We start from the raw sequence: 25,582 nt of genomic DNA, 5'->3' as shown, positions 1-25,582 counted from the left end.
TGAGGGCGGGGCCTCACGAAGGCAACCCTCCGCGCAACCTATCAGAATCCCCCCTAGCAACGCTGTGCCCCGCCCATACGGGCCCAGCTTCCCAGCCTCCCCAAGCCCTTCCCCACTGGGGTCCCGCCCTGCGTGCTAGCGAGGCTAGCATTGGCAGAGCCGGCTTGGGGCTGTCCTTCGTGGCCCGGACACCGCGAGGCTTCCACCTCTGTGGGGACCACGAGGGCGAGGATCGTGCCAGCCTCACCGTGGGCGCTCAGTAAGCGGCCGTGCAGTGAATACCTGCTGAGGGCTTTGATTAGGGGAAATGAGAGACTGCTCTGAAGCAAGGTCCCCCCTAGTGAGCCGCTAGGAAAATGGAAGTCTGGGATTAATCGTCTCTACGAGGAGCATGCGTGGGAGGCAGCAAAGCAGGCGGTCGCAGCTCCAGCAAAGGCAGCCGGCTCCCCTTCCCCGCCTGACGCTCAGGGACTGCTCGCACAGGCTCGGCTACTTCCTTCTTCATTCATTCATCAAGTATTTATTGAGAAACTGCTAGCTGGCAAATGCTTTGTTCTGGGCATTGTAGGGGCAGAAAGATATTTTTCCTTACTCATCCCAAAGGTCACAGCGGACACTCCTATAAACAAAATATAGGTTAGCAAGAAAAAAGCATAACAGATTGATTTACACAATGTTTTATGTGACTTGGGAGCCTTCAGGAATGAAGACACAAATACTCAGGGAAAACTTTATTTTTATGTCTCTGATGAAGAATGGACACCCCTGGCCAGGTCTGCTGGCTCATGCCTGCAATCCCAGCAGTTTGGAAGGCTGAGGCAGGAGGATTGCTTGAGGCCAGACATTTAAGGACAGCCTGTGTCCAACATAGTGAGACCCCGTCTCTACAAAAAAATAAAAAAACCGGGCAGGTGCCTGTGGTTCCAGCTACTTGAGAGGCTGAGGTAGGAGGATTGCTTGAGTCCAGGAGGTTGAGGTTGTAGTGAGCTGTGATTATGTCACTGTATTCCAACCTGGGCAACAGAAAAAAGGAATAAGGAATGGACAATTGTATAAATGCAATTAGACAAAAGGGAATGATTTGATGTTAATAGCTGAGTGTGGAAACCCAGTAATGTCTGTCTGTTCAGATTCTTCTTGTTCTCTCTGTGTGGCATTCCCTCCTGCTGGGAAGAGGGCAGGACCCCTTCTGGAATGAGAGTCTTATGGCCTAGTATCAGACAAGGTAGGTCAGAGAATTCCTTTATGGCCAGGCCTGACACAGAAAGGTGGGGGATGTTTCCAGTAATATTCGTAGTTTCTTTTTTTTCTTTTTCTTTTTCTTTTTTTTTTTTTGAGACAGAGTCTCCCTCTGTCACCAGGCTGGAGGGCAGTGGCGTGATCTCTGCTCACTGCAACCTCCACCTCCCAGGCTGAAGTGATTCTCCTGCCTCAGCCTCCCGAGTGGTTGGGACTACAGGCGCACGCCACCATGCCCAGGTAATTTTTGTATTTTTAGTAGTGACGGGGTTTCACCATGTTGGCCAGGATGGTCTCGATCTCTTGACCTTGTGATCCGCCCGCCTAGGCCTCCCAAAGTGCTAGGATGACAGGCATAAGCCACTGCGCCCAGCCAATATTTGTAGTTTCTGTAACTCACCTTAAGGAGGAGGAATTTCAGTTTCTATGGCCTGCCTTGCAGGAGAAAAATGGGAGAAAGAAGGGGGGCAGGAGAAGGTCAGAGAGAGACTTGGCTTCTGAGGCTTTTCCAGTGTCCTTTGGTTCAAAGTACTCAGCACGCCCAAGTGTCATCTTTTTAGGCATCGCTTTCTGACCCCTAACAGCACCTTCACTCAGATGACCACTGGGCATCTCAAACATAACCCAGACCAAGCACTGGCCACTTTCCACATCTCAGATAATGACAACTCTCCTAGGTGCTCAAGCCAAAACTGTGCAGTCTTTCCTGCTCTTTCCCTCACTCCCTACATCCAACTCCTCAGCAAATCCTGTGTTCTCTACCTTCAAAAGCCATTCTAAATCTGGCTGCCTCTCCCTCCCTGCTCTCACCGCCCTTGTGACATCTCGCCTGGATAGTGGCAGCAGGCTCCTCACTGGTCTCCAGCTTCCACTGACATTGATTCTCGCCACAGCAGCGAGAGTACGCCTTGAAATCTCTCAGGTCCCTCCTCACAGCCCTGTCTAGACTAACAGCCCTCCCAGATTTACAGAGCCCCATCCCACCCCTTCCACCCCCACCTCCTACTGTTTGCCACCCCCTCCCCAGGCCTCCCAGCCTCACTGGCCTTCTTACACAGCAGGCCTGAGGCCACTGCGCTGACTGTTCCGTCTGCCTGGAATTGGCATGACTGGCTCCCTCATTTCCTTCAAGTATTTGTCCAATGTTACTTTCTCAGTAAGGCCTACCCTGACCACTCTATTTGCAATTGCAACCTCCCTACTCCCACAATTTCCCGTCTCCCTTATCCTCCTCTGTTTTTTCCGTGCCACTTATTACCTTCTAACACATTTATTATTATTATATAGTATTAACTGAACAAAATTTAGTAGGGGAGACAGGCAATAAACAAGAAAATAAAAGCATGAGCATAGGAGAGTTTACTCTAGCAGTGAGTGCTCTGATGGAAATAACACCCCAGGGATGGGACACAGACTGCAGGGCAGGTTGCTTTACAATGGTCCCAGAGGGGACCTCTGAGCAGAGACTCAAATCTGCGTCCAGAGGCATCCTGAGGAGTGGAGCTGCGGCTGGGGGTGGGAAGGAAGGCCATTCTAGGCTGCAGGAACTGTAAGGGCAAAGGCTTTGAGGTGGGAGCCAAGTTCATGGGCAGATGTTTGAGGACACCTCCGGCTTCCAGGGCCTTCCAGAAGCTCTAGTCTCTTGGGTTTGGTTGTGCATTCCCGAGACCTTCACCGCAGGCCGCCTCCTGGACCCACTAGGGCAGAGCCTGGGGGCTGCTGGTGGGCTTCAGGCCAGGGAAGCAGAAATGGGTAATTTCCAGAGGCAGAAATCAGCCGACCCCGGTGGGCCGGTGGGTGGCCAAAAAAGCTTGACCGGCCCAAAAAGCTTGACCAGCCCTCGCGGGCTGTGTAGGAGCCCGCCCTTAGGAGGTGCCCAGAGCGAGACGTCCCTGGTTTGGCTCTGCCGGGGAAGTAGGCCTAGCAGGGAGAGGGGGACCAGAGAGGAAGAGATGGACTGAGTTTTCCGGACGGTGGGCCGGGACCGAGGCCCGCGGACCATCTGAGGGGGACCTCTGGGTTCGAGGCCGCCCGCACCGACTAGTTCTGTGGCTCGGGCAGTTCAACGCCCTCTCGGGCCTCAGTTTCCCGCCCTCGCTGATCCCGAGGCCGCCTCGGAGATCCCGGGCCGGTTGAATACTGGGCGGGGAGGGGCGGTAACTCCAGCCTCCCGGGCGGGGTCTCCCAGCTCCCGCGGCCACGTTGCAGCCCAGGCGGAGGCGAGGGGTCTCGAGCCAAGATCGCCCTCTTGGGCATCGGTGCGATCGGCGGCGGGAGGTGAGAGTGGACCCGGCGGGCTCCGGGAGGAAGTGGCCCCAGGGAAGGCGTGGCCGCGGGGACGTGGTGGGTAACAGCCCCGACACGAGGACGGGGAAACCGAGGCGGTAGCCAGGGAGACCCTGACCGAGATGACCCCTGTTTAGGGCGACAGCCGGGTTGGTGCTCCCCGCAGTGGCCACTGGCACTGCGGTCCCGCACCCCAGCTCGCCTCTCCTCCAACAAAAGAATCCAGGAAGACGACGGGGCAGGCGGGAGGCCGGGTGTGCGGGCGGCCTGGCCCCCCTGCTGGTGGAGAGGAGGAAGCGCCCTTCCCCGGACGCGGGAGAGGGGAGGGGGCATGGCCTCATGGGCTGCCCACCCCCTCCGTGTGCCCCAGTGCTGGGCCCAGGACCCCCAGTGAGGCCACTCCTCTGGCAAATATCTGTGATCTCCTCCTCCCGCTTCCTGGGCCACCCCTACTGGAATGGCCTCTCTCCCCATCCAGGGGCCTGACTTGTTTTTCTCCATAACCCTTAGTATTACCGGTCCTTTTGGTATCTCTTATTTCACTAATTATTCTTTCATTAATTTATTAGCATTTATTTTGTTTGCCTATAGTGTGTTTCTCCCTGTGGGACTGTAGGCTCCAGGAGGGCAGGAGACTTTGATTTGTCCACTGATGTATTCCCATTAATTCAACAGATCCCTCCTGAGGGCCTCTCTGAGCCCTGCACAGTGCTGGATATTGGGGTTCTCCTGAGAACTTAGCCGAGCCCCACCCTAGACATTCTGGGGCTGGGAACAGTGCTGTAAACACAAATGACATGGTCGTGAGATGAAGGAAACCAGAAATGGGGGGTCTACTGGTCAGATGACCTCAGGTCAGGCCACCTTGGTGGTCAGGGCCACCTTAGATGATATGGTGATCATGCAGGGCCTCCCAGATTAGGTGACTTCAGTTAAAGCCACAAAGAAACTGAGTGGGAGGTGCTAGAAGGGAAAAGCTAGGAACCATGAGGGCACGTGTAGCTCTGACCTGGACTCAGGCAGAAAGCTGGGGTCTGAAGAGTAAAGGTCAAGAAAAGGGGACCCAGCCCCTTAAGCTGCTCAGGGGTTCCTGGCTGGGTAGATGGGTGGGGGGATTCTCAGGGGTCACGGAAGGCTTCCTGGTGGAGGCTGTGGTTTCATTAGGCCTCGAAGGTGGAGTAGGAGTTCTCATTCTTTGGGATAAGCTGACTGGGCTTGAGAATTGTTTTGCAGGCTCCCTGGGAACCAGGTGGTCCAAGGGCTGAGCTGTGTGGCCAGACAAGAGGTCCCTGCCCTCCCCCAGTGAGCCCTGCCGGTAAGTGGTACAGTGTGAGAGATTTGGGAGACGAAGCTCTGCGTTTCATCGGTCATGTAACCTTGGGCAAGTTCCCCTCCCTGCGCTGGGCCTTGGTTTTCCATGAGTAAGGACAGTTGGACTAAGTGTCGTTCATGATCCTGGGGGCACCCACATTCAATGGTTGCGGTTAGATCTTCTCAGCTGTACCTGGGTTTATGCTACACTCTTGTTTACAGAGCAGGTCCCCATCTGGCCCTGAAGGCTGCAGATTGAGAGAGAAAAATAATGTTTTATCTGAGGAACTGGAGCCCCTTTAAATAATCAGGCCCAGACATATTGAAATGCAACAGCTGTCAAGTCTTACTCCTCCCTTGAGCTGAAGAATTATCTCTTTTTCTTTTTTATTTTCTTCATGTCAGGTCAGTAATGTGCCCACATGGTAACAAGGTTCGAGGGTGGCATGGCTCACACATGCACGTGAACACCCAATCATCACACTCATGAACTACAAAAGGATCAAGAATTACCTCTTGAAGCCACTTGCTATGTGGCTCTAGAGCGACACCAAGTAGCCATAAAATGTTGTACACTGGACACCCTCCAGTTCTTACCCTATAGTTCAACAATGTATAGCCAATCACTAATCAATATTATTTCTTTTTTTTTTTTTTGAGATGGAGTTTCTCTCTTGTCACCCAGGCTGGAATGCAATGGCACAATCTCAGCTCACTGCAACCTCTGCCTCCTGTGATCAAGCAATTCTCCTGCCTCAGCCTCCCGAGCAGGTGGGATTACAGGCACCCGCCACCGTGCCCGGCTAATTTTTGTATTTAGAGATGGGGTTTCACCATGTTGGCCAGGCTGGTCTTGAACTCCTGAGCTCAGGTGATCCACCCCCACCTTGGCCTCCCAAAGTGCTGGGATTACAGATGTGAGCCACCGCACCCCGCCAATCAATGTTATTTCTATAAACCAAGGAGAATTCATGCCAAACAACTTTGTCATCCTTGCCCCCTTCTGCCTATAAAAACCTGCTTGTAGGAAAGGCCCAAGGCATCACACCCCATGACAACTTAGAAGTTTGTTTTGTCCTTATTCTCACTCAAGTAAATTCTTTTTTTTTTTTTTTTTTTTTTTGAGACGGAGTCTCGCTCTGTCACCCAGGGTGGAGTGCAGTGGCCAGATCTCAGCTCACTGCAAGCTCCGCCTCCCGGGTTCACGCCATTCTCCAGCCTCAGCCTCCCGAGTAGCTGGGACTACAGGCGCTCGCCGCCTCGCCCGGCTAGTTTTTTGTATTTCTTAATAGAGACGGGGTTTCACCGTGTTAGCCAGGATGGTCTCGATCTCCTGACCTCGTGATCCACCCGTCTCGGCCTCCCAAAGTGCTGGGATTACAGGCTTGAGCCACCGCGCCCGGCCAAATTCTTTAAAGTTATATTTTGTGCCTCAGCTTCTGCCTTTAGGTCACTAAGATTCAACTGCTATATGCAAATAAGAGGCCAGTAGAGGCCCAGGAGGGTCATGGAAACCCTGGAAGCTTGGCCTCAGAGTTGGAGTTGAGAGGACCCCAGATCAGGGAATAGTTTAAGCACAGTGGTTTCGATGGGTCTGGGGTCCATTTCAGCTCAGCTGACGCCTGTTTGTTTGGATTTTAGAAAGCCCTGCCCAGGTCCTGCCATGCCTCCTGTCTGATGCAGTCTTGTTATTCTTTTCTCCAAGTCCGCCAACGTCCAGTTTTTTTTTTTTTTTTGCATGATCCTCACAACATCCCTTTGAGAGAAAAGGAAGGAAAGACGAGCCCACTTCTCAGGAGACTTTAGGGGCCTTACGGACACAGCAAGCGAGTAGGAGCCCCAGGGCTGGGGTCCAGGTCACCTCCGGAGCCAGTGCTCTTCCCCAGTGGGGCACAGAACCACCTCCCTCTCTGATCCGCTGCCATCTCTCTCGCCTCACAGTTCCTGTGGGAGCCATGAAGCTGAACGAGAGGAGTGTAGCCCACTATGCACTCAGCGACTCCCCAGCAGACCACACGGGCTTCCTGCGCACCTGGGGGGGCCCAGGAACCCCATCAACCCCTAGTGGCACTGGCCGAAGATGCTGGTTTGTCCTCAAGGGCAACCTGCTGTTCTCCTTTGAGAGTCGCGAGGGCCGGGCCCCACTGAGCCTGGTGGTGCTGGAAGGCTGCACAGTGGAGCTGGCTGAGGCTCCCGTGCCTGAGGAGTTTGCCTTTGCCATCTGCTTTGATGCTCCTGGAGTGCGCCCACACCTGCTGGCCGCAGAAGGGCCGGCGGCCCAGGAGGCCTGGGTGAAGGCGCTGTCTCGGGCAAGCTTTGGCTACATGCGCCTGGTGGTACGTGAGTTGGAGAGCCAGTTGCAGGACGCACGCCAGAGCCTGGCTTTGCAACGCCGCTCATCCTGGAAGTCTGTTGCCAGCCGCTGTAAGCCCCAGGCTCCTAACCACCGATCTGTGGGACTGGAGAATGGCCACTCCCTCTCCAAGGACAGCAGCCCCGTGGGCTTGGTTGAAGAAGGGGGCAGCAGGTCTTCAGGGCGGGGGTTGGCTGAGTGGGAGCTGCAGGGCCCTGCCAGCCTCCTCCTAGGCAGGGGGCAGAGCCCTGTGTCCCCTGAGACCTCCTGCTTCTCTACCCTGCATGACTGGTATGGCCAGGAGATAATGGAGCTGCGGCAGTGTTGGCAGCAGAGGGCCCAGAGGAGCCAGCCAAAATATGAGGAACAGGATAAGCCCTAAGTCTGGACCCTTTGAGTCAGGAAACCAGGGCCAGTTCTTTTTTAGGAGTTAAATGTTTACCCATTTCCAACGTTGTGTTTTGGGAGGGGACATGGGTTCTCTCCTTCCTGCTATTTAGGCATTCTCCAGATTCCAGATCCACCCGTGTGTCTGGAAGGGACTGAGGGACCATTCCTTCCATCCTCTTTATTTCCTGAGGTCCACAGAGGAAAGAAGACTTAGACACCACAGAGCAAGACCCCTATCTCCTGACTGCACTGGCCTGACTGGCCCCTCCCAGGGGATGTTAATGAAATGAAGGAAGTGGGAAATGTCACCTGAGAGTGTCACAGACTTGCCCTACCTTTGACCTATACACCAGGCTCTGGAGCCATAATTTCCAACCTGGGGAGTCTCGTGTGCATTTAAATCCGAGGTAGGCTGCAGTATTGGCTTGAGGCTCTGACACTGTCAGAGAAAGTGGATTTATTGTGTCACAGGAGTTTCTGGGACCCAGCTCTTCCTGAGAGGGGTGGGAAGATTGGGGATCCTCACTCAGCAGTTTGGGTAGGGCCCTTTGAGGCAGAGGGTCTTCGGCCAGTGAAGATTTACTCTGCTCAGAGTGTTGGGGTCCCATCCTTTCTCCCCGGCTCCCCTGTTAACAGATGGTGCTGGACCTTGCCCCAGAAGGGGCTTGTAGCTTTTTTATGTCAATGAAATGCCCTCCTGTACTCTGTCTTCAGCAGCCAACTCCTGGAGCTGCCAAGTGAGGGGTTAAAGAAGAGGTGGGTAGGCAGCGTGGCTCCCTGGGTAATGTTTGTTGCTTTGGTTCTCAGTCCTGGGTATTCTAGAAGTTTGGACACGGGATTCCGTTTCCTGTGCTAAAATTCTCCCTCCTGGCTGGGCTCCGGTAAACTGAAGCTGCTCGAGAAACCACCTGGAAACTCTCATAGCCCTGTTTGTCACCCAGGGTGTACTTGCCAGGACCTTTCCTTGCTACTCTTCCCAACATCGAGCGTGATTTTTCTATTGTTCTGGGAGGCAAAGCGGCTGGGTCACCAGAGCCTAACCAGACTGACGCCCCAGGGGGAAGACGCAGAGGCCGGGAGGAGACACCCCCTCCCAAACACACAAAACTTGCCTCTTCCTGGCCTCGGCTCCCCTCACTGGGGCCTTGGGCAGGGCTGACCCGCACTCAACTAGGCCTAAGGGGGACGCTCGGAGCCTCTTACCCCCAGGAGGCGGAGATGCGCCCAGGGCGGGCGCCCGGCCTGTTCCCCAGCCCTGCCTGGAAGCTCCGCAGCCACTGCATTTTGTTGACGGGCCCTTCTCTTATTGCTACAGTGTTTTGTACGCGGTTAAAACACTAGTAAAGCTTTTTCATTATTACTCATTCGTCTCCCTGGGTTTATTTCTACAGCCGGCCACTAAGACCTGCTCCGGCCACCGTGCAGTCCTAGGTGCGGGACCCAGGACCGCGGCCCCGCCCCGGAGGACGCGGACGTAGGGAGCCGGGGCGGCGCCGCTGCTCTCGTGACGTCACTACGCCGGCCAGTGACAAACGCCTCCCACCGCCCCAGGAGCAGCCAGCACTGCGCGAATGCGAGGGCTGGGCTTCTCGTGTGCTCCTCAAAGTCTCGCGAGGCTTCGGGCGGCGTTCTTCCCGAGGGCGGCACCGGGACCGGGCGGTGGGGTCCGGGTGCCCTGGTGAGGGGCGGAGCTGGGGGCATGGCGTCCGGAGCGGCTCGCTGGCTAGCACTGGTACCAGTCAGGTCCGGGGCTCTCCGAAGCGGGCCTAGCTTGAGGAAAGATGGCGATGTCGCCGCAGCACGGAGTGGCTTAGGCCAGAGCCTGGTACCGTCGAGGTCAGTCATCGTTACCCGCAGCGGCGCCATTTTGCCCAAACCGGTGAAAGTGAGTGTCTGCCTGGAGACGGGGTGAAGGGGCTGAGGCCAATCATTGTGGGGAGTGCGTGAGGGCGGCGCTGATTGACGGGAGCGAAGGCCAATCATAACGACTACCTTAGACTGGAAGGCGGACCAAGAATAAATACGCTAATAAGTTGCTAATTTTGACAGGTGTGTAGAAAATGGTAGGTAGACAGAAGATGGGGGGAAAACGCTGAGGAAGATGGCCTTTCACATTAGCTTGTCATGAGAGGTGGGGTGCTCTGCACCTCTGGAGTCAGAAGACTAGGCCGTGTGCTTCTAGCTTAGACCAGTCCTGTAATCTCTGCCCTGCCTGTCTCCTAGTTTATGGGATGAAATATGAATTGTGAAAGGATTCTGTAAATAAAGGGTACGTGGGATGGGCCTCATCTTTTTATGAGTTGTCACCTAGTATTCATGTGATTTACAGTCCTGATAGATGTGCAGGGAATTATTAAAATCACGGTTTTTCAAATGAACAATCGGGCTAGAGCGGTGAAGTTAGTATCCAAGGCCATCGCTGAGGCCGCAGCATCCGGGTTTCTTCCTGGTACCGTCCCCATCAGGTTCTATCTTTTTCCAACACTGAACGCTGTCACATGCTTGAGTTTTTCTAGGGAAAACGGAAACAGTCCCTTATATCCAACAAAAGTTTGCTTTAGCACTGCAGGGCTGTGTGGTGTGGGAGTTAAAAAAAACATTCTCTTAAAGCTAGTCTGGCCTATGCTAACTCACACAGTTGACTGCAGGTCCATGTTGGGAAAGACCTGCCTTATCAAAATAGTTGCAAAAAACTTTTTTTTTAAATTCTAGGAATACGAGAGAAACGTTGCTGAGATTTTACTGACATTCTCCCAATCCATTTAAATAGTCTTTGAGTGTAAATACATGCCTACTTTCAAATACATCTGTTTCTAAAATTTTTAAATCAAATTTCTCAGGCATCAGGGAACGTGTTACTTAATGAACTGTATAGAATATCCCTTCAGTGTACATCTTTCTGTCATCGGTTTTCGTGTATTTCGTGTTCAGATAGAGCTCACCGTAGTCTGGCCCTCCTAGTACTGGTGCACCCGTCTGCCTGTAGGGATTTAAAGTAATTAGCAGGCTGTGTCCTAACTTTAGATGTCTAGGGTGCCTTAGACTTTTCTTTCCAGTGGACTTTTCATCCACTTTGATGGCCATAACAGTCACCTTATCCCTTTTTCTTTTTTGTTTTGAGATGGAGTCTCACTCTGTCACCCAGGCTGGAGTACAGTGGCACAGTCTCGGCTCACTGCAACCTCCGCCTCCTGGGTTCAAGTGATTCTTCTCCCTCAGTCTTCTGAGTAGCTAGGACTACAGGCGTGTACCACCACACCCGGCTAATTTTTTGTATTTTTAGTAGAGATGGGGTTTCACCATGTTGGCCAGGCTGGTTTCGAACTCCTGACCTCGTGATCTGCTTGCCTCGGCCTCCCAAAGTGCTGGGGTTACAGATATGAGCCACTGCGCCTGGCCTTTTTTCTTAAGACAGAGCCTCACTCTGTTGCCGAGGCTGGAGTGCAATGGTGCAATCTTGGCTCACTGCAACCCCTGTCTCCTGGGTTCAAGCAATTCTCCTGCCTCAGCCTCCCAAGTAGCTGGGATTACAGGCGTGCGCCACCATGCTGGGCCAATTTTTTTTTTTTTTTTTTGAGACGGAGTCTCGCTCTGTTGCCCAGGCTGGAGTGCAGTGGCTGGATCTCAGCTCACTGCAAGCTCTGCCTCCTGGGTTTACGCCATTCTCCTGCCTCAGCCTCCCGAGTAGCTGGGACTACAGGCGCCCGCCACCTCGCCCAGCTAGTTTTTTGTATTTTTTAGTAGAGACGGGGTTTCACCGTGTTAGCCAGGATGGTCTCGATCTCCTGATCTCGTGATCTGCCCGTCTCGGCCTCCCAAAGTGCTGGGATTACAGGCTTGAGCTACCGCGCCTGGCCGCTGGGCCAATTTTTTGTATTTTTAGTAGAGACGGGGTTTCACCATGTTGGCTAGGCTGGTCTCAAGCTCCTGACCTCAGGTGATCCACCCACCTTGGCTTCCCAAAGTGCTGGGATTACAGGTGTGAGCCACCCCGCCTGGCCCTCTCCTTTTCTAATTACTTTTCTTGCCCTGAATTTTTCCAAGGATTTTAAAATCAAGTTGCTTATGATGGGTCTGAGGTCCACAGGAGGGTATGTCCGTGAGAGGGCCAGGTCTTCTTTGGTCCTGCCAGAGTGGGCTCTGGAGCTCACAGCTGCCACTCTGACCCTCTGCAGATGTCCTTTGGCCTTCTCCGTGTGTTCTCCATTGTGATCCCCTTTCTCTATGTCGGGACACTCATTAGCAAGAACTTTGCTGCTCTACTTGAGGAACATGACATTTTTGTTCCAGAAGATGACGATGATGATGACTAACAGGTAAGACTTGCTTTACCCTAGATGGACCAGGAAGCAGGGTGGAGCATCTGTCTGTGATGCAGTCTGGCCTGGTAGCAGCATTTGGACAATGAGGGCAGAAGCTTTAATGAATTGACCCACTTGGTGGCTAATGTTTTTTGTTTTTTGAGACGGAGTTTCGCTCTTGTTACCCAGGCTGGAGTGCAATGGCATGATCTCAACTCACTGCAACCTCTGCCTTCCAGGTTCAAGCGATTCTCCTGCCTCAGCCTACTGAGTAGCTTGGATTACAGGCATGTGCCACCATGCCTGGCTAATTTTGTATTTTTAGTAGAGACAGGGTTTCTCCATGTTAGTCAGGTTGGTCTCAAACTCCCGACCTCAGGTGATCCACCCACCTTGGCCTCCCAGAGTGCTGCGATTACAGGCGTGAGTCACTGCACCCAGCCGACTTCATGTGCTCTAATATGTGCTTCATGGCATTACTGTCAGAGATGAGGACACTCCTGACTCCTTAGCCTGGCATTCAAGGCTTGCCATAATCTGGTCACACCTCTTATTCCAGTCTCATCTTCCATATTTCCAGCCACACACCGATTCCCAGTATTCACCATTTCTTGAGTTTTCACACTCATACCCACCCCCAAACATTGGCTCATTGTTCCTCCCACATGGAAGGCTGTTTCCGAGAGCTCTGGGTCTTAATTCCACCCCATTCTACAGTGTCTTTGAAGTCTTCCTTCCTCCCTTCATTTGAAAGTTGACTACTCCTTCCTCTGAGCAACCAGTACCTCCAGTACCTCTCTTCAAATACTCGATATCATGTGTCTAAACACACTCAAACCAAAATTTTACTAGACTCTGAGCTTCTTGCTGGCAGGGGACGTTTTTTATACATTTGAGCCCCCAGTGCCTGGCCCGTGGTGAATGCCCAGTTAACATATGCATAAACAATCAAACGTGCTCAAAGCTGCCTTTCTCCTGCCATGTTTGATAGAAGCACTTTGTGGAATTCTTTTGGTCTGCGGATGGAAGGCTACTCTGTTGCCCAGTTCACTGCTGCTTTCCTTTCTTCCAGGCATTACAGAAAGGAGAAAGCAGTAACTGAAGAAATGGTGATGCTCTCAGCTTCTCTGCCTTCCCTATCAGCAGAAGGGCTCAGGGAAGGCCCTCAGCCTCCCAGTCTGGTGAAGCTTCCTGTATGGTCCATGACCATATCCTACCCCAGGCTCTGGCAGGCTCCCTGAGATGTGCTGTCCACTAAGCACTGCACAAACAAGCAATCAAATTATGAATAAACATAATAAATATCAGCTGTGTGTGACTGAGTGATTGCTGCAGTTTCTCAGTATGCCTAGGCTCTAGTTGGTGCGGTTGTTTCTGCTGTCCTTTATTCATGAGAGAAACATAGGCCCAGGCTATCCAGGCTGCAGTGGAGCCCGGTGAACTATTCTGGGGGCCTGGGAACGATTTTCATTGTTTACAAAAGCCCAACAGAAACTGCGCATTTTCCCTTAAGAAAGCTACACGGCCTAACTAAAGCCTCATGCCATTCTGTGTTCAGTGCCAGTCATTTAAGTAGTACGCTCTGCTTGTTAGCATACTACTTAAATATAACTAGAATGATTCAAAACTTGGGTTCTGTGATATGAGGATATATATAGGTTTTCATCTATTTCCTGGCTTATAACTCCCAAAGCCCTTGTTTTAGGCTTTTGTTACAATGTTGGGCACTTCGGGCCTCAGAAAACAACAGTCTCTTTCTCAGACCTTCTCCTGACCTCCTTTCACCTGCTGCTTTTTCTCCCCAAGGCAGGCCATAGAAACTAAAAGTATAATCTTCCTTTGCCTGTCTTCGAGTTGGCCATAAAAAGAATTCTCTGACCTACCTTGTCTGATTTTAGGTCATGAGACCCCCATTTCAGAAGGGATTGTTTCCCTTACCTGGGAGGAAGAAATGTGGACAGGCCTTGTTGGACTTCCCCACTCCATCTGTATTAGATTATGCCTCTTTTGTCTACTCCCATTTCTCCACCGTTGTCCATGCTTCAATCATCCCTATCCAATGAGGTCTCCATAAAAGGCCCAAGAAGACACGTTCAGAGAGTTTTCGGAGAACAGAACACTTGGCTTTGGAAAGTGGCATGCCTGGAGAGAACTTGGAAGCTCCATGCCCCTTCTTCTATACCTCACCCTATGCATCTCCTCATCTGTATCTTTTGTGATATCCTTTACAATAAACCAGTAAATGGACCTAAGTGTTCCCAAGTTCTGCAAGCTGCTCCAGCAAATTAAAAAGAAGGGGTCATGGGAACTCCAACTTGAAGCTCACAAGTGCTGGAGGCTTGGACTTGTGAATGTTGTCTAATGGGGGTGGGAGCAGTCTTGTGGGACTGAGCCCCAAACCTGTGGAATCTGATGCTATCTCCAGGTAGATAGTGTTGGAAGAGAATTGGAGGACAGCCAGCTGGTGTCTGCTGCAGAACTGACTGCTTGCTTAGTGTGGGGAGAAACCCTCATACGTTTGATCACAGAAGTCTTACGTGTTTATTGTTACTGAGTGAGAGAACACAAAAACATTTTTGAGTTTTTTCCTCAGGTTCCTAAGGTGAAAATATAAAGGGATCCTTGGTGCCTTAAGTTTTGGGGCCATGCACAATGGCTGAGGCCTGTAGTCCCAACACTGGGAGGCTGAGGCAGGAGGATCATTTCAGCCCAAAGTTCAAGACCAGCCTGGGCACAGTGGCTCACTCCAGCACTTTGGGAGGCCAAGGCGGGTAGATTGCTTGAGGTCAAGAGTTTGGGAGCAGCCTGGCCAACATGGTGAAACTCCGTCTCTTCTAAAAATATAAAACTAGCCGGATATGGTGGTCCACGCCTGTAATCCCAGCTACGTGGGAGGCTGAGGCAGGGAGAATCACTTGAACCGGGAAGCGGAGGGTGCAGTGAGCCAAGATCACGCCACTGCACTCCAGCCTGGGCAACAACAGCGAGACTCCATCTCAAATAAAAAAGAAAGAAAGAAAAAGAAAAAAAGACCAGCCTGGGCAATGGAGACCCCATCTCTACAAAAAAAAAAAAAAAAAGTATGGGACTCCTCAGTGATGATACCTATCGATTCCAAACCCCGTTCTCTATCATTTGGATTGCCCTGGGAAGGACGAGAGACTACCATCCAAACAGAGATCAGTTCTTGAACTGGGGTTGATGTTTATTTTCCTGCCACTGAGAGGTAGACCAGAGTTTGCAAAGACAGTAGAAATATTTCTGTTCTCTGTGTGTATATTGAATAGCTGTGCACCTAGCAGGGTGCCTGAGTAGGAAGTTAATTTCATTTTAAGGGCTAGAGCTTGTTACAAGTAGTGGAGCCAAGCCTTTGCACATCCATTTTCTTCAGAACCCAAGGAAAACTAGCCCATTTTGACAGCTCTACTTTTGCGCCTGTTAGTGCTGCTCTGATCCCTCTCTGACAGCAAGAGCTGGCTAATTTTGGATAATCTGTGCCCTGACACAAAGGTGTCTAATCATGGGGACTGTAGAAACTACTACATTAACAAGTTATCCAGCCTCATGGCCAGTGTCACAGTTTTTGAACAGATGGCCTCCTTCCTTCCTGTTTACTGACATGCAAGGCTCTGAGAAAAAGAATTCAATCCAATTTACAGCAAACACCACATTTCAAGAAAAGGGAAAGAACAGGTGGTGTGTATACCAAAGCCCCACTTGCTCAGGCAAAAACAGGCTTCAGAAAATTGGTTTATCAATGGAATTCTATCACAAAGTGACCATCGTATAGCGAGTTTATTTGTGCTCTAAAATAATATCAACATGCACCTTTCCACTGAGTGACTTCATGGGTCATGGCCAACATAGAACTTGGATAGGAAATCCTTTGGCCTTGGCGCTTCTGTTTCATGGAAGAACCGCATAACATGTGTCCGCTGCTTCCATACTTTAATTGTTTCTTCCAGTTCCATCTTTCCCTGAACAGTGAGGAGAGAGGTCATCAGTCACAGTGGTCAAGTTGAAGGCATATGACACTGAAGGCCAGGATTCTATTCTCTGCTCAGCATGGACTTGTTGAATGACCTTGGGCAAGTTACTACTCTGTCTGGGCAAAGTTTCTATGTCTGGACAATGAGATGGTTGGGGTAAATGATTTCTGAGACCTTTCAAAGATTCTTTAACTCTGTGGTTAACTGGTACCAAGAGGAGAAACATATAGGTTAACAGGCTCTTATCCCATGACCACCTAACCTGACTGGCTTATGTTTCTGCTTATCATTTTTTCTGTTACTGAATGGTCTATGCTGAAGCTCCCATTGATGCTAATGTGACTGGCCAGGGGGACAGAATCAGCCCCAGGATTTGACCCCATTTATACAGGACTCATAACCAGCCTAACTGCCTCTTCCAGCTGTAAACTGGCATTCAGGTGAAGTGGTAACTTCTAGGGATGAGGTTCAAGAAGAATTCAAACTTTCCTCCCTACATCTTTTTTTTTTTTTGGTTATAAAATGCAAGTCCCAGTGGATGTTGCCTTGATGAATCTTATCTATTTATCCAGATGATAACCTCCAAGTTCAAGTATTTCTCTGAAATACAGCAATAATCACTGCTGAACCAGTAGCTGCTTTCTAAACTTGGAGACAAAATGTTCATTTGGAAAGACTGAGAAGTAGTGAACAAGTTGGTGATCTTTTAAATTGGTCAGGGAGGGTCAGTTACCTTAATGACCAGAAGATCAACCACCCTGGGGTCTGTGACGTGGGCATTCTTCATAAACATTTCTCGGACTTTATCCCGTCCCATTTTCACAGTGATGTCCAGCTGGAATTGGTGTACTAGAGAGAAAAACATGACTCAGGGTAGAAATTGTATGGTTAAAACATGTTTTTAAAACCTAGAGTCAAAGGATACTCATTGAACACATACAGGTCGCCCATTCATTCCTTCACCAAAAATTAGCCTGACCCTAGGCTAGGTGCCTGAGGATGAGACGTGTGATTCATGGCATTTGCTCTCAAGGAACTTATTATTTTGTTTGGGGAAAAAGACCACTGAATTTGAAGAGGCAGTAAAGCATTGTTCAAGAGTTTGAACAACCTGGGTTCAAATCCCAACTTTTGTTAGGTATATGATCCTGTGTAAGTTAACTTTCTTGTGCCTGAGTGTATTTTTTTTAAATTATTTTTTTAGCCGGGTGCGGTGGCTCACGCCTGTAATCCCCAGCACTTTGGGAGGCTGAGGAGGGTGGATCACCTGAGGTCAGGAGTTTAAGACCAGCCTGGCCAACATGGCGAAACCCCATTTCTACTAAAATCACAAACATTAGCCAGGCGTGGTGGCGGGCGCCCGTAATCCCAGCTACTCGGGAGGCTGAGGCAGGAGAATCACTTCAACCCGGGAGGCGGAGGTGGCAGTGAGCTGAGATGGTGCCACTGCACTCCAGCCTGGTGAAAGAGTGAGACTGTGTCTCAAAAAAAAAAAAAAATTATTTTTTTGGAGACAGGGTCTTGCTCTGTGTGATCATAGCTACTTGCACCCTTGAACTCCTGGGCCCCCGTGATCCTCCTGCCTCTCAGCCCGGCAAGTTGCTGGGATTACATGCGTGAGCCATTGTCCTGGCTGAGTGTATTTATTTATCAATAAAATGAAGACAATAACAGCACATATAACTCCAGGGCTCTTGTGGAGATTTCATGAGACAATGCAAAATGCTCACAATAGTGCCTCACATGGAATAAGCTCTCAATAGACATTAGCATTATTTTTATATGGAACAATCGGCAAAAGAAAACAGGATTGAAATTAATGTAAAAGGATGTGGCCTAGGCTGTTAAGTACTACACAAACTTTGAGTTGAGGGAGACTGCTAGGGGTTTATGCAGGTTAGGGAGGCTTCAATCCAACAAGCAATTAATACCATCTTAGGTTACTTAGAGGAAGCAAAGTTTAAGATGTAGCTCCACTTGTCTAGGTGTTAAATTCTGACTGGAGGGACAGCCAGCTATGAATATAAACATAAAATCATAATATTCAACAATCCCTGATTAAGCTCCTAAAATAGTGACAAAGATTCAGTAACCTGGAACTTCAGATGAGACGTACGGATATCCTTTGAAAATTAGGTTTTAGTTACATGCATTACCACCCCCTGGGACGCTCAGCCATCAGTGGATTTGTTGATGACAAGGTCATGAACAGGGTCTTATGTGGTAGGTGGGATACACATAGGGTGACAGAGGCACACTAGGCTGTGGGGACAGCAAAATCAAGGCTCCCAGGGTAGAATGAGCACTGTAGTGAAGGAAACCAGTGTATTCCTTTGGAATACCTTGTCTTGTGGCCATTCCTGTGACATGTTCACCCTGGCCTACAGAACTATCATAACCAGCTCTGAAAACGATGAAGGCCATTTTCTGATTGAATTAGCAATAAAGTTTGAACCTGAATTTTTTTTTTTTTTTTTTTTTTTTGAGACGGAGTCTCGCTATGTCGCCCAGGGTGGAGTGCAGTGGCCGGATCTCAGCTCACTGCAAGCTCCGCCTCCCGGGTTTACGCCATTCTCCTGCCTCAGCCTCCCGAGTAGCCGGGACTACAGGCGCCCACCACCTCGCCCGGCTAGTTTTTTGTATTTTTTAGTAGAGACGGGGTTTCACCGTGTTAGCCAGGATGGTCTCGAACTCCTGACCTCGTGATCCGCCCGTCTCGGCCTCCCAAAGTGCTGGGATTACAGGCTTGAGCCACCGCGCCTGGCCTTTTTTTTTTTTTTTTTGTAGAAACAGGGTCTCACTATGTTTCCCAGGCTGGTCTGGAACTCCTGGCTTCTAGCAATCCTTGACCTCCCAAAAGGTGTTGGGATTATGGGCATGAGCCACTGCACCTCACCTGAATCTTTTTACTCCTAACTTAGTGACAGTGATAGAAAAATAAAGCCTCTGCTGAGGGACATATCAGGCCATGCTGCAAAGAAAACAAAGTTTCTAATCCAACCAAGGAAAAAGCAACAGCAGAAATCTACTAGGAGAACTGGCATCCCAGCTTGATAGGTCAATGTTAACACCACAGAGGACAGAGGATCATTCACTAGAAGTAAGTGTCCAGGGTGTGCTGGAGCAGGCTCTCATGGAGAGCCAACTTTACATATCTCTTCCCAAATCCGTCCACACTGACTTCACTTAAAAATCAATCATAGTGGGAGTATTTATACCATGGAAAATGGCAAACACTATAAATTTGAGTTCTACCTCCCACAGAGCTGTTCACCAAGGTATATTAGGAATTCCAGTAAAGAGCAGACAAAGGGACAATAAGAAGACAGATGCAAAAATAAATGCAAACTAATATGGAACCTGGAATTTTATTATTATTTTTTTAAGACAGGGTCTTGCTCTGTCACCCAGGCTGGAGTGCAATGGCATGATCATGGCTCACTGCAGCCTTGACCTCCCGGCTCAAGCAATTCTCCCACCTCAGCCTCCCAAGTAGCTGAGACTACACGCATGCACCATCACGCCCATACTTTTTTAGTTTTTTGTGGAGACGGGCGTCTCACTACATTGCCTAAGCTGGTCTTGAACTCCTGGGCTTAAGCGATCCTTCTGCCTCTGCCTCCCAAAGTGCTGGGATTACAAGTGTAAGCTACCACACCTGACCAAACCTGTCCTTGGTACACGTGTGTCTAGAATCCAGGGTTTTTTTTTTTTTTTTACAATCCAGTGCTCTTTTAAGGAAGAGACTATGAGGAATCTTCCCCTACTATCAGTGCTTATCTTTCCTGCATTTTTTATTTTAGATTCCTGACCAACTTTGGGAACAAAAAAACAATATTTCTCTGGGCATACTTACGGGAGCTTGTGCCCATCAGCTCCCATTCCTCATGATCTCCTGAACTACTACACAGCAGGGCACTGGGTGATGAATCTTCTCATCAGCAAAATATTCACATGCATAAATGCAACATTTTACTTACAGTTTCAGGAGGTTACAGATCCTTGAGTGCCCATCCTCAGATTAAGAACCCTTGTCTCTAGAAAGACAAATTCCATATAGGTCTGTCCCAGGCTCCCTCCTCCCATCCCAACACTCTGAATGCACCCCCCAACCAGCGAGAAAGGCTGCAGAAAAGCAAATGGAAATAGCCTAGCCGTAGACTGAATCGTTCCTTGGTCTAAATCTGTGGCAAACCAGCAATGATTTTGCCCCCCAGAACATTTGGTAGTGTCTGGAAGCATTTTTGGTTGTCACACCCATGGGGTGGGTGCTACTGGCATCTTGTGGGTAGAGGCCAGGGATGCTGCTAAACATCCTATGATGCAGGGGACAGCCCTGCACAGCAATCGTCCAGCCCACATGCCACTGTTGAGAAACCCTGATGTAAATCAGTTCCAATTGTTCTTTCTCAACTCACAAATTCCTGGCTTATTCTTTGAATCCTGAATACTTCTATTTCAGTTTGAAAAAATCTGAGAGGCTCAAAAGGAAGTACCCCTTTTGGGTGAAGGTGACTTTTCCACAGTCTCTGTGTGCTTTTCTGAAGTTATTGTTAAGGCTTTCTTGAGTCCAGAAGGCTCTGACAGATTCGGAAGGACAATCCGATACTGCTCTCAGTTATTTGCTCCAATTCATTTTGGTTGCATTCATACAAGGCACAAGGCCTGTATTCTTAGATGGGAAGGCAGCATAGTATAATGGAAAATAATGTGGGATTAGGGGTCAAATAAGCTGGGTAAGGTCTCCAGATCATTATAAATTATGATCTTGCCTGGGGTACAGCCTCCTTAGCCTGTCATCTCATCTAAAAAAAAAATAGGAAAGAAAATAAACTCTAACCTAATTCTTTTACAGGAATATAGTGAAAAATCAAGTGACACCTTGTAAAGCATGATCCAAATGCTGGCTGTTAAAACTGTCACACTTTTTCCCCCATACCTCTATAATACCTTGGGTTTAATTATCTGGTTAAATGCCTATAATAGACTAGACCATAAGACTAGACCATCAGACCCTTGAAGGCAGGGTTGTGTTTTATTCATTTTTGTATCTCTCTAGGCATCTAGTACTGACTCTGAAGTACAACAGATACTTAATGAAATGGAAATTAAATGAATGAACTGTTTCTATAGAAAGTCTCCTGTTACCTTACGGCCAGCAAACAGCATGTCATATTTTTTCCAAGGAAGGATTCAAAGGCAGTTCTATCCCTGTGCTCCCATGCAAAACTGGGCCCTGGGAGATTCAGGGAAAACTGCAGTAGAAGCTAAGAGCCGGGTATTAGGGGTTTACAGGTAGGCTCTTCTACTTCCTAACGATGTCATCTGAGACAAATTTATGTGCCTCAGTTTTCTCATCTACAAGGCAAGGAAACTATTAGAGCCCACCCTAAAATAAGGCATAGTGCTGAGTCATATGTAAGCATTTTAATAAACGTTAGTTATCAGCCAGTCACAGTGGCTCATGCCTGTAATCCCAGCACTTTGGCAGGCTGAGGCCAGCGGATCACCTGAGGTCAGAAGTTCGAGACAGCCTGGCCAACATGGTGAAACCCCATCTCTACTAAAAATACAAAAGTTAGCCAGGTGTGGTGGCGCGCACCTATAATCCCAGCTACTTGGGACGCTGAGGCATGGGGAATCACTTGAACCCGGGAGGCAGAGGTTGCAGTGAGCCGAGATCGCGCCATTGCACTCCAGCCTGGGAGACAGAGCGAGACTGTCTCAAAAAAAAAAAAAAAAAAAAAAAAAAAAAAGTGAGTTATCAATACTATTTTTTTCATTAAATACTTAAAATTTTACTTTTGTTTATTAATGCTCAGGCTGTCTAAGTTATTGACACTATTTTCCCCTTCCTTGATTTGATTCCTCAGCTGGAGTCCTGATGATGGATACCATAAAACCCATGTGGCACAGGTCTGTGTAACTGGGCAGCTGCAGATCACTGATCTTCCCCATAGGGATGCACACTCCTTGACCCCTTCTTTTCTCTCCTCTTCCCTTGCTCTTTAGGCTCCTGTAACCCTCTGCCTTCTTTTCCTCCTCTCAAGACCCTTCTGACTTTAGGACTTTCTTCCCAAAACAGAATTTGAGGGAAGGTCTTGGGAGGGGATGGTTTAGAAAGAGCTGGATTCTCAGAGTCAGGATACCTGGGTTCTGTCTTCTACTTGGCCACTGATTTACCCTTCACAAGCCACCCTTTTTCAATGTGGTCCTCCTTCCCCCAGCTCCTTCCTCCTGCAACCAGAGAGGGTTCTGGGTACTCCTAGAAGTATTCTGCCAGGTAAACATTATGTTTTCAAACTTCTGAATTTGAATGCACCACCCCAAAACACACACACATACACATACACACTGCTACTGTCACTCCCCACACACATCTTTTATCTGCCTGCCCCTGAAGGCATCTGAATTTGCAGCCCCTGAACCAGCGGATCACTCAAGTTTCTCCTTCTCTAGTAACGCGTGGGTTTAAGTTCTAGTCAGTAGCAATTTTTCCAAAAGTCAGCTTGAGGACAGGGACTCTGTGGAGCAGAGACGGTTCTCATATGTCAAAGAACCGGGTTCTGCTTGGAAGCTGCTGCTAAGGTAAGCCCTATAAATAACAAAAATAACAACAAAAACAATGGCAGCAGCTAATATTTAATGAGTTAAATATGCACCAAGCCCTGTTCTAAGCACTCTAGATATTTTAACTTAATACAGTAACTTTCTGAAGAAGGAATTATCATTCCCATTTTATTTATTTATTTAATTTTTTTTTTTTTTTTGAGACGGAGTCTCGCTGTGTCTCCCAGGCTGGAGTGCAGTGGCGTGATCTCCGCTCACTGCAAACTCCGCCTCCCGGGTTCACGCCATTCTCCCGCCTCAGCCTCCCAAGTAGCTGGGACTACAGGCGCCCGCCACCACGCCCAGCTAGTTTTTTGTATTTTTAGTAGAGACGGGGTTTCACCATGTTAGCCAGGATAGTCTCGATCTCCTGACCTCGTGATCCACCCGCCTCGGCCTCCCAAAGGCTGGGATTACAGGCTTGAGCCACTGCGCCCGGCCACATTGCCATTTTAAAGATGAAGAAACAGGAACAGATGAAATACCTCGCCCAAAGTCACATAGCTAGTTGAGGGCAGCGCCTGGATAAAAGTCCATGCTCCTAACCACCACATTCTACCGCCTCTTCACACACACACAAGCAGGGACAAGACAGCCCTGAGGAGTGGCACCATGCTCCAGCTCACTCAAAAACACCTCTTTCTCAAGCTTCGGGAGGCCAAGACGGGCGGATCACGAGGTCAGGAGATCGAGACCATCCTGGCTAACACGGTGAAACCCAGTCTCTACTAAAAATACAAAAACATATGCCGGGCGTGGTGGGGGGCCCCTGTAATCCCAGCTACTCGGGAGACTGAGGTAGGAGAATGGCGAGAACCCAGGAGGCGGGGCTTGCAGTGAGCCGAGATCGCACCACTGCGCTCCAGCCTGAGACTTCGTCTCAAAACAAAAACAAAAACAAAAAACCAAACACCTCTTTCTCCGACTAGCATTACGCGCCATGTGAAAACACCGAGTCAGGTCGGGCGCAGTGGCTCACGCCTGTAATCCCAGTACTTTGGGAGGCCAAGGCCAGCGGATCACTTGAGGTCAGGAGTTGGAGACCAGCCTGGCCAACATGGTGAAATCCCGTCTCTACTAAAGATACAAAAATTAGCCAGGCGTGCTAGCGAACGCCTGTAGTCCCAGCTACTCGGGAGGCTGAGGTAGGAGAATCGCTTGAACGCAGGAGGCAGAGGTTGCAGTGAGCCGAGATCGTGCCACTTCACTCCAGGCTGGGCTACACAGCGAGACTCTGTCACAAACAAAACAAAAAATCCAACGGGCATCTAAATTACACTCTGCAACTCTAGACTTTGGGTTCCAGGTACACCAGTGGCTCGGCCTGGACCCTGGGCACATCACTTCGCCTCTCGGTGCCTCCGCTGCCTCACCCACAAAGTGAGTGTGTCACTGACAGCCCTCGTCCTCCTGCCAATTGCGGGGGACAAACCAAAGCTCCGAGGGCACCGTACGAATGCTGGGGACGGCCGGTCTGACCACGGCGCCGCCGCCGGATCCGGCCCGTGGTAGGCTCCGGTGACGCTCTTCCCCTGAAGCACCCGCAATCGCCTCTGCCCAAATTGGTGACCTCAGCTCGGCCCATGAGAAACCCCGGCTGGGCCGGCTACGACCTTGAGCGGCGGCCTCCGGGTCCCCACGTAAGCCGCTACCTCTCACCAGTGTTCGGCACCTCCCGATACCAGGCGCGGTAGAGCTCGCGCACCCTCCGCTTGGCCTCGTTCGTGTCCCGACTGAAAATGGGCTTCACAAAGGTGCTGGCGGTAGACGCAGTTTGGCGGACGCCGCTCGCCGCCATCTTGCCAAAGTATCCACTCCACAACCCCACCTCTTTGCAAGCCGCGCGTGCGACCCGCGGGCGAATGTCTTTTCTCATTGGCTGAGGGGGAATGCCCCGCCTGTACGCTGGGTGGGCGGGAGGATGACTGTAAGGCTCTCCGATTGGCTGCGAAGCCTCTCTCTGGCTGAGCGAAGGGTGGGGGTTGCGCATGCTCATCTACAGAAGCGCCGCTTGGCCTTTGGACTAACCTATCTGTCGCGCTAACGGGCCGGCGTCGCCGCCAGGGGACGCTTGGGCAGCAGGGTGGTCGCTGGGTCGTGAGCTGGCGCCGAGGACGCCGAGCGACTGCGGGGCTTCTGTCAGCGTCCTGCTATCCGGCTGCCCGCCGCGCTCTCTGGTAGTGTCCGTGGACGCGCAGGCCTTGAAGAACCTCCTCGCGGCGGGCCCCCGAGGTAACTGCTGAGGCAGATAATGGCGCCTGGACTGCGGTGGCGCTTGCCCTGCCGCCTGGCGGCTTTCTGCAGGGCCAGGGTATACTTGTTTTTCTGTAAACCGACTCTTCCTTAGCACAAGAGAGGTGTCAAAGCGCCGGCGCGTCTCCAGAGCCTCGGGAGGAAGGCTGTAACGGCAGCCCCATCGTAGACAGGGACATTCGCATCCCGAGCCCTGGATCTCTGAAAAGCAGACCAGAATTTGGAAGCTGGAAGGAACCTTAGATCGTCCATTCTGGGTGTCTCTCTTCGCTGGCGTTTTCCCACGAGAGGAACCTACAAGTGTCAAGGAAAAAAGGACGGCTAACCACAGGGCAGGCCACGGGCAAGATATCTCAGTGTTCTCCGCTCTCAGGTCAGGTAGGTACCGTCGGCATCCCCATTTTACAGATGAGGAAACTCAGGTGGGCCGGAGTCTAGGTCACGTGACAGATCGCCCCCCACCTGCCTGACTCCTGCCTAAGAGTCTCGGTCTTTTTCTGAAGGTGCAGTTGACAGGAGCCTGTGAGTACTGGGGAAGGGCCAGGGGCCAGGACTGAGCTTACCCCTGCATCTAGTCCAAACTTTCCCATTTCGAAGGTTTAAAAGACCAGATATACTTTTTTCTTCCTTATTATCTTCTAAAATGTATATGTATATTCAAGTGAGCTATAAAAAAGGAAGCACGTAACATACATAAAGTATAAAGCATAATAATAAAATGGAAGCTTTTGAACTTCAGTACTGACTTAAGAAGTTGTAACACACTTAAGGTTTATATGAAGTGTCCTTAGATGTCCTTAGTAGCCACTGTTCTCTAGTTTTCTAGGTACATTAACTTGGCTAGGCCCCAC

At 50.2% G+C, this 25,582-nt stretch overlaps 3 protein-coding genes, 2 long non-coding RNA genes and 1 other non-coding gene across 32 annotated transcripts in view; 3 read left to right on the top strand and 3 right to left on the bottom strand.

The window, feature by feature from the left end:
• The first annotated feature begins 114 nt into the window (after positions 1–114).
• Positions 115–8,939, top strand: PHETA2 (PH domain containing endocytic trafficking adaptor 2). 22 transcript variants are annotated; one of them, XM_065522065.2, is made up of 5 exons: positions 807–944; positions 4,759–4,840; positions 5,522–5,607; positions 6,607–6,662; positions 6,778–8,939. In XM_065522065.2, the coding sequence occupies exons 3-5, from the start codon at positions 5,528–5,530 to the stop codon at positions 7,569–7,571; spliced, it is 930 nt and encodes a 309-aa protein (XP_065378137.1). In that variant the 5' UTR covers positions 807–944; positions 4,759–4,840; positions 5,522–5,527; the 3' UTR covers positions 7,572–8,939. The 22 variants fall into 22 exon arrangements, with proteins under 22 accessions (XP_073859734.1, XP_045220185.2, XP_065378137.1 ...); XM_065522061.2 differs by having other exon boundaries at positions 5,497–5,607; XM_065522062.2 differs by lacking the exon at positions 807–944 and adding an exon at positions 1,344–1,479 and having other exon boundaries at positions 5,497–5,607.
• On the bottom strand, positions 5,236–5,339 carry LOC123567380 (small nucleolar RNA U13). The gene has a single exon (XR_006690294.2). It is a non-coding gene; the product is annotated as a small nucleolar RNA U13 (small nucleolar RNA).
• Positions 8,940–9,209: 270 nt separating the features above from the next.
• Positions 9,210–13,187, top strand: SMDT1 (single-pass membrane protein with aspartate rich tail 1). Its single transcript, XM_005567117.4, has 3 exons — positions 9,210–9,464; positions 11,755–11,895; positions 12,953–13,187. Exons 1-2 carry the CDS (start codon positions 9,279–9,281, stop codon positions 11,890–11,892), a joined length of 324 nt encoding a protein of 107 aa, XP_005567174.1. The 5' UTR covers positions 9,210–9,278; the 3' UTR covers positions 11,893–11,895; positions 12,953–13,187.
• Positions 13,188–15,656: 2,469 nt separating this feature from the next.
• On the bottom strand, positions 15,657–24,304 carry NDUFA6 (NADH:ubiquinone oxidoreductase subunit A6). Its single transcript, XM_005567110.4, has 3 exons — positions 24,138–24,304; positions 16,603–16,718; positions 15,657–15,857 (listed from the first exon to the last, which is right to left on the bottom strand). The coding sequence occupies exons 1-3, from the start codon at positions 24,274–24,276 to the stop codon at positions 15,726–15,728; spliced, it is 387 nt and encodes a 128-aa protein (XP_005567167.3). The 5' UTR covers positions 24,277–24,304; the 3' UTR covers positions 15,657–15,725.
• Positions 17,642–21,592, bottom strand: LOC135965415 (uncharacterized). The gene is made up of 2 exons (XR_010578325.2): positions 21,472–21,592; positions 17,642–19,906 (listed from the first exon to the last, which is right to left on the bottom strand). It is a non-coding gene; the product is annotated as an uncharacterized lncRNA (long non-coding RNA).
• Positions 24,305–24,462: 158 nt separating the features above from the next.
• The window catches only part of LOC102142698 (uncharacterized), a 39,461-nt gene continuing 38,341 nt past the window's right edge, over positions 24,463–25,582 (top strand). For 5 of the 6 annotated variants that reach the window (XR_012418676.1, XR_012418678.1, XR_012418674.1 and 2 more), the window contains exons 1-2: positions 24,463–24,710; positions 24,826–25,109. This is a non-coding gene — a long non-coding RNA (uncharacterized lncRNA). Of the gene's footprint in view, positions 24,711–24,825; positions 25,110–25,582 lie in introns of those variants that run through there. The other variant, XR_012418677.1, reaches the window with a different exon arrangement.

The sequence above is a fragment of the Macaca fascicularis genome, chromosome 10 (genome assembly GCF_037993035.2).
Source record: "Macaca fascicularis isolate 582-1 chromosome 10, T2T-MFA8v1.1".
NCBI lineage: Eukaryota > Metazoa > Chordata > Mammalia > Primates > Cercopithecidae > Macaca > Macaca fascicularis.
The sequence above is the reverse complement of the archived record's forward strand: the minus strand, read 5'-3'. Positions and strand labels throughout refer to the sequence as shown.

Coding starts and splice junctions, on each gene's coding strand:
- PHETA2 (XM_065522065.2), top strand. CDS start 5,528: ATGCAATGGCACAATCTCAGCTCACTGCAACCTCTGCCTCCTGTGATC. Junction 5,608..6,606: donor TGCCTCAGCCTCCCGAGCAG/GTGGGATTACAG, acceptor TTGAGAGAAAAG/GAAGGAAAGACGAGCCCACT. Junction 6,663..6,777: donor GGGCCTTACGGACACAGCAA/GCGAGTAGGAGC, acceptor CTCGCCTCACAG/TTCCTGTGGGAGCCATGAAG.
- SMDT1 (XM_005567117.4), top strand. CDS start 9,279: ATGGCGTCCGGAGCGGCTCGCTGGCTAGCACTGGTACCAGTCAGGTCC. Junction 9,465..11,754: donor TTTTGCCCAAACCGGTGAAA/GTGAGTGTCTGC, acceptor GACCCTCTGCAG/ATGTCCTTTGGCCTTCTCCG.
- NDUFA6 (XM_005567110.4), bottom strand. CDS start 24,276: ATGGCGGCGAGCGGCGTCCGCCAAACTGCGTCTACCGCCAGCACCTTT. Junction 16,719..24,137: donor TCGGGAGGTGCCGAACACTG/GTGAGAGGTAGC, acceptor TTTTCTCTCTAG/TACACCAATTCCAGCTGGAC. Junction 15,858..16,602: donor TTGATCTTCTGGTCATTAAG/GTAACTGACCCT, acceptor CTCACTGTTCAG/GGAAAGATGGAACTGGAAGA.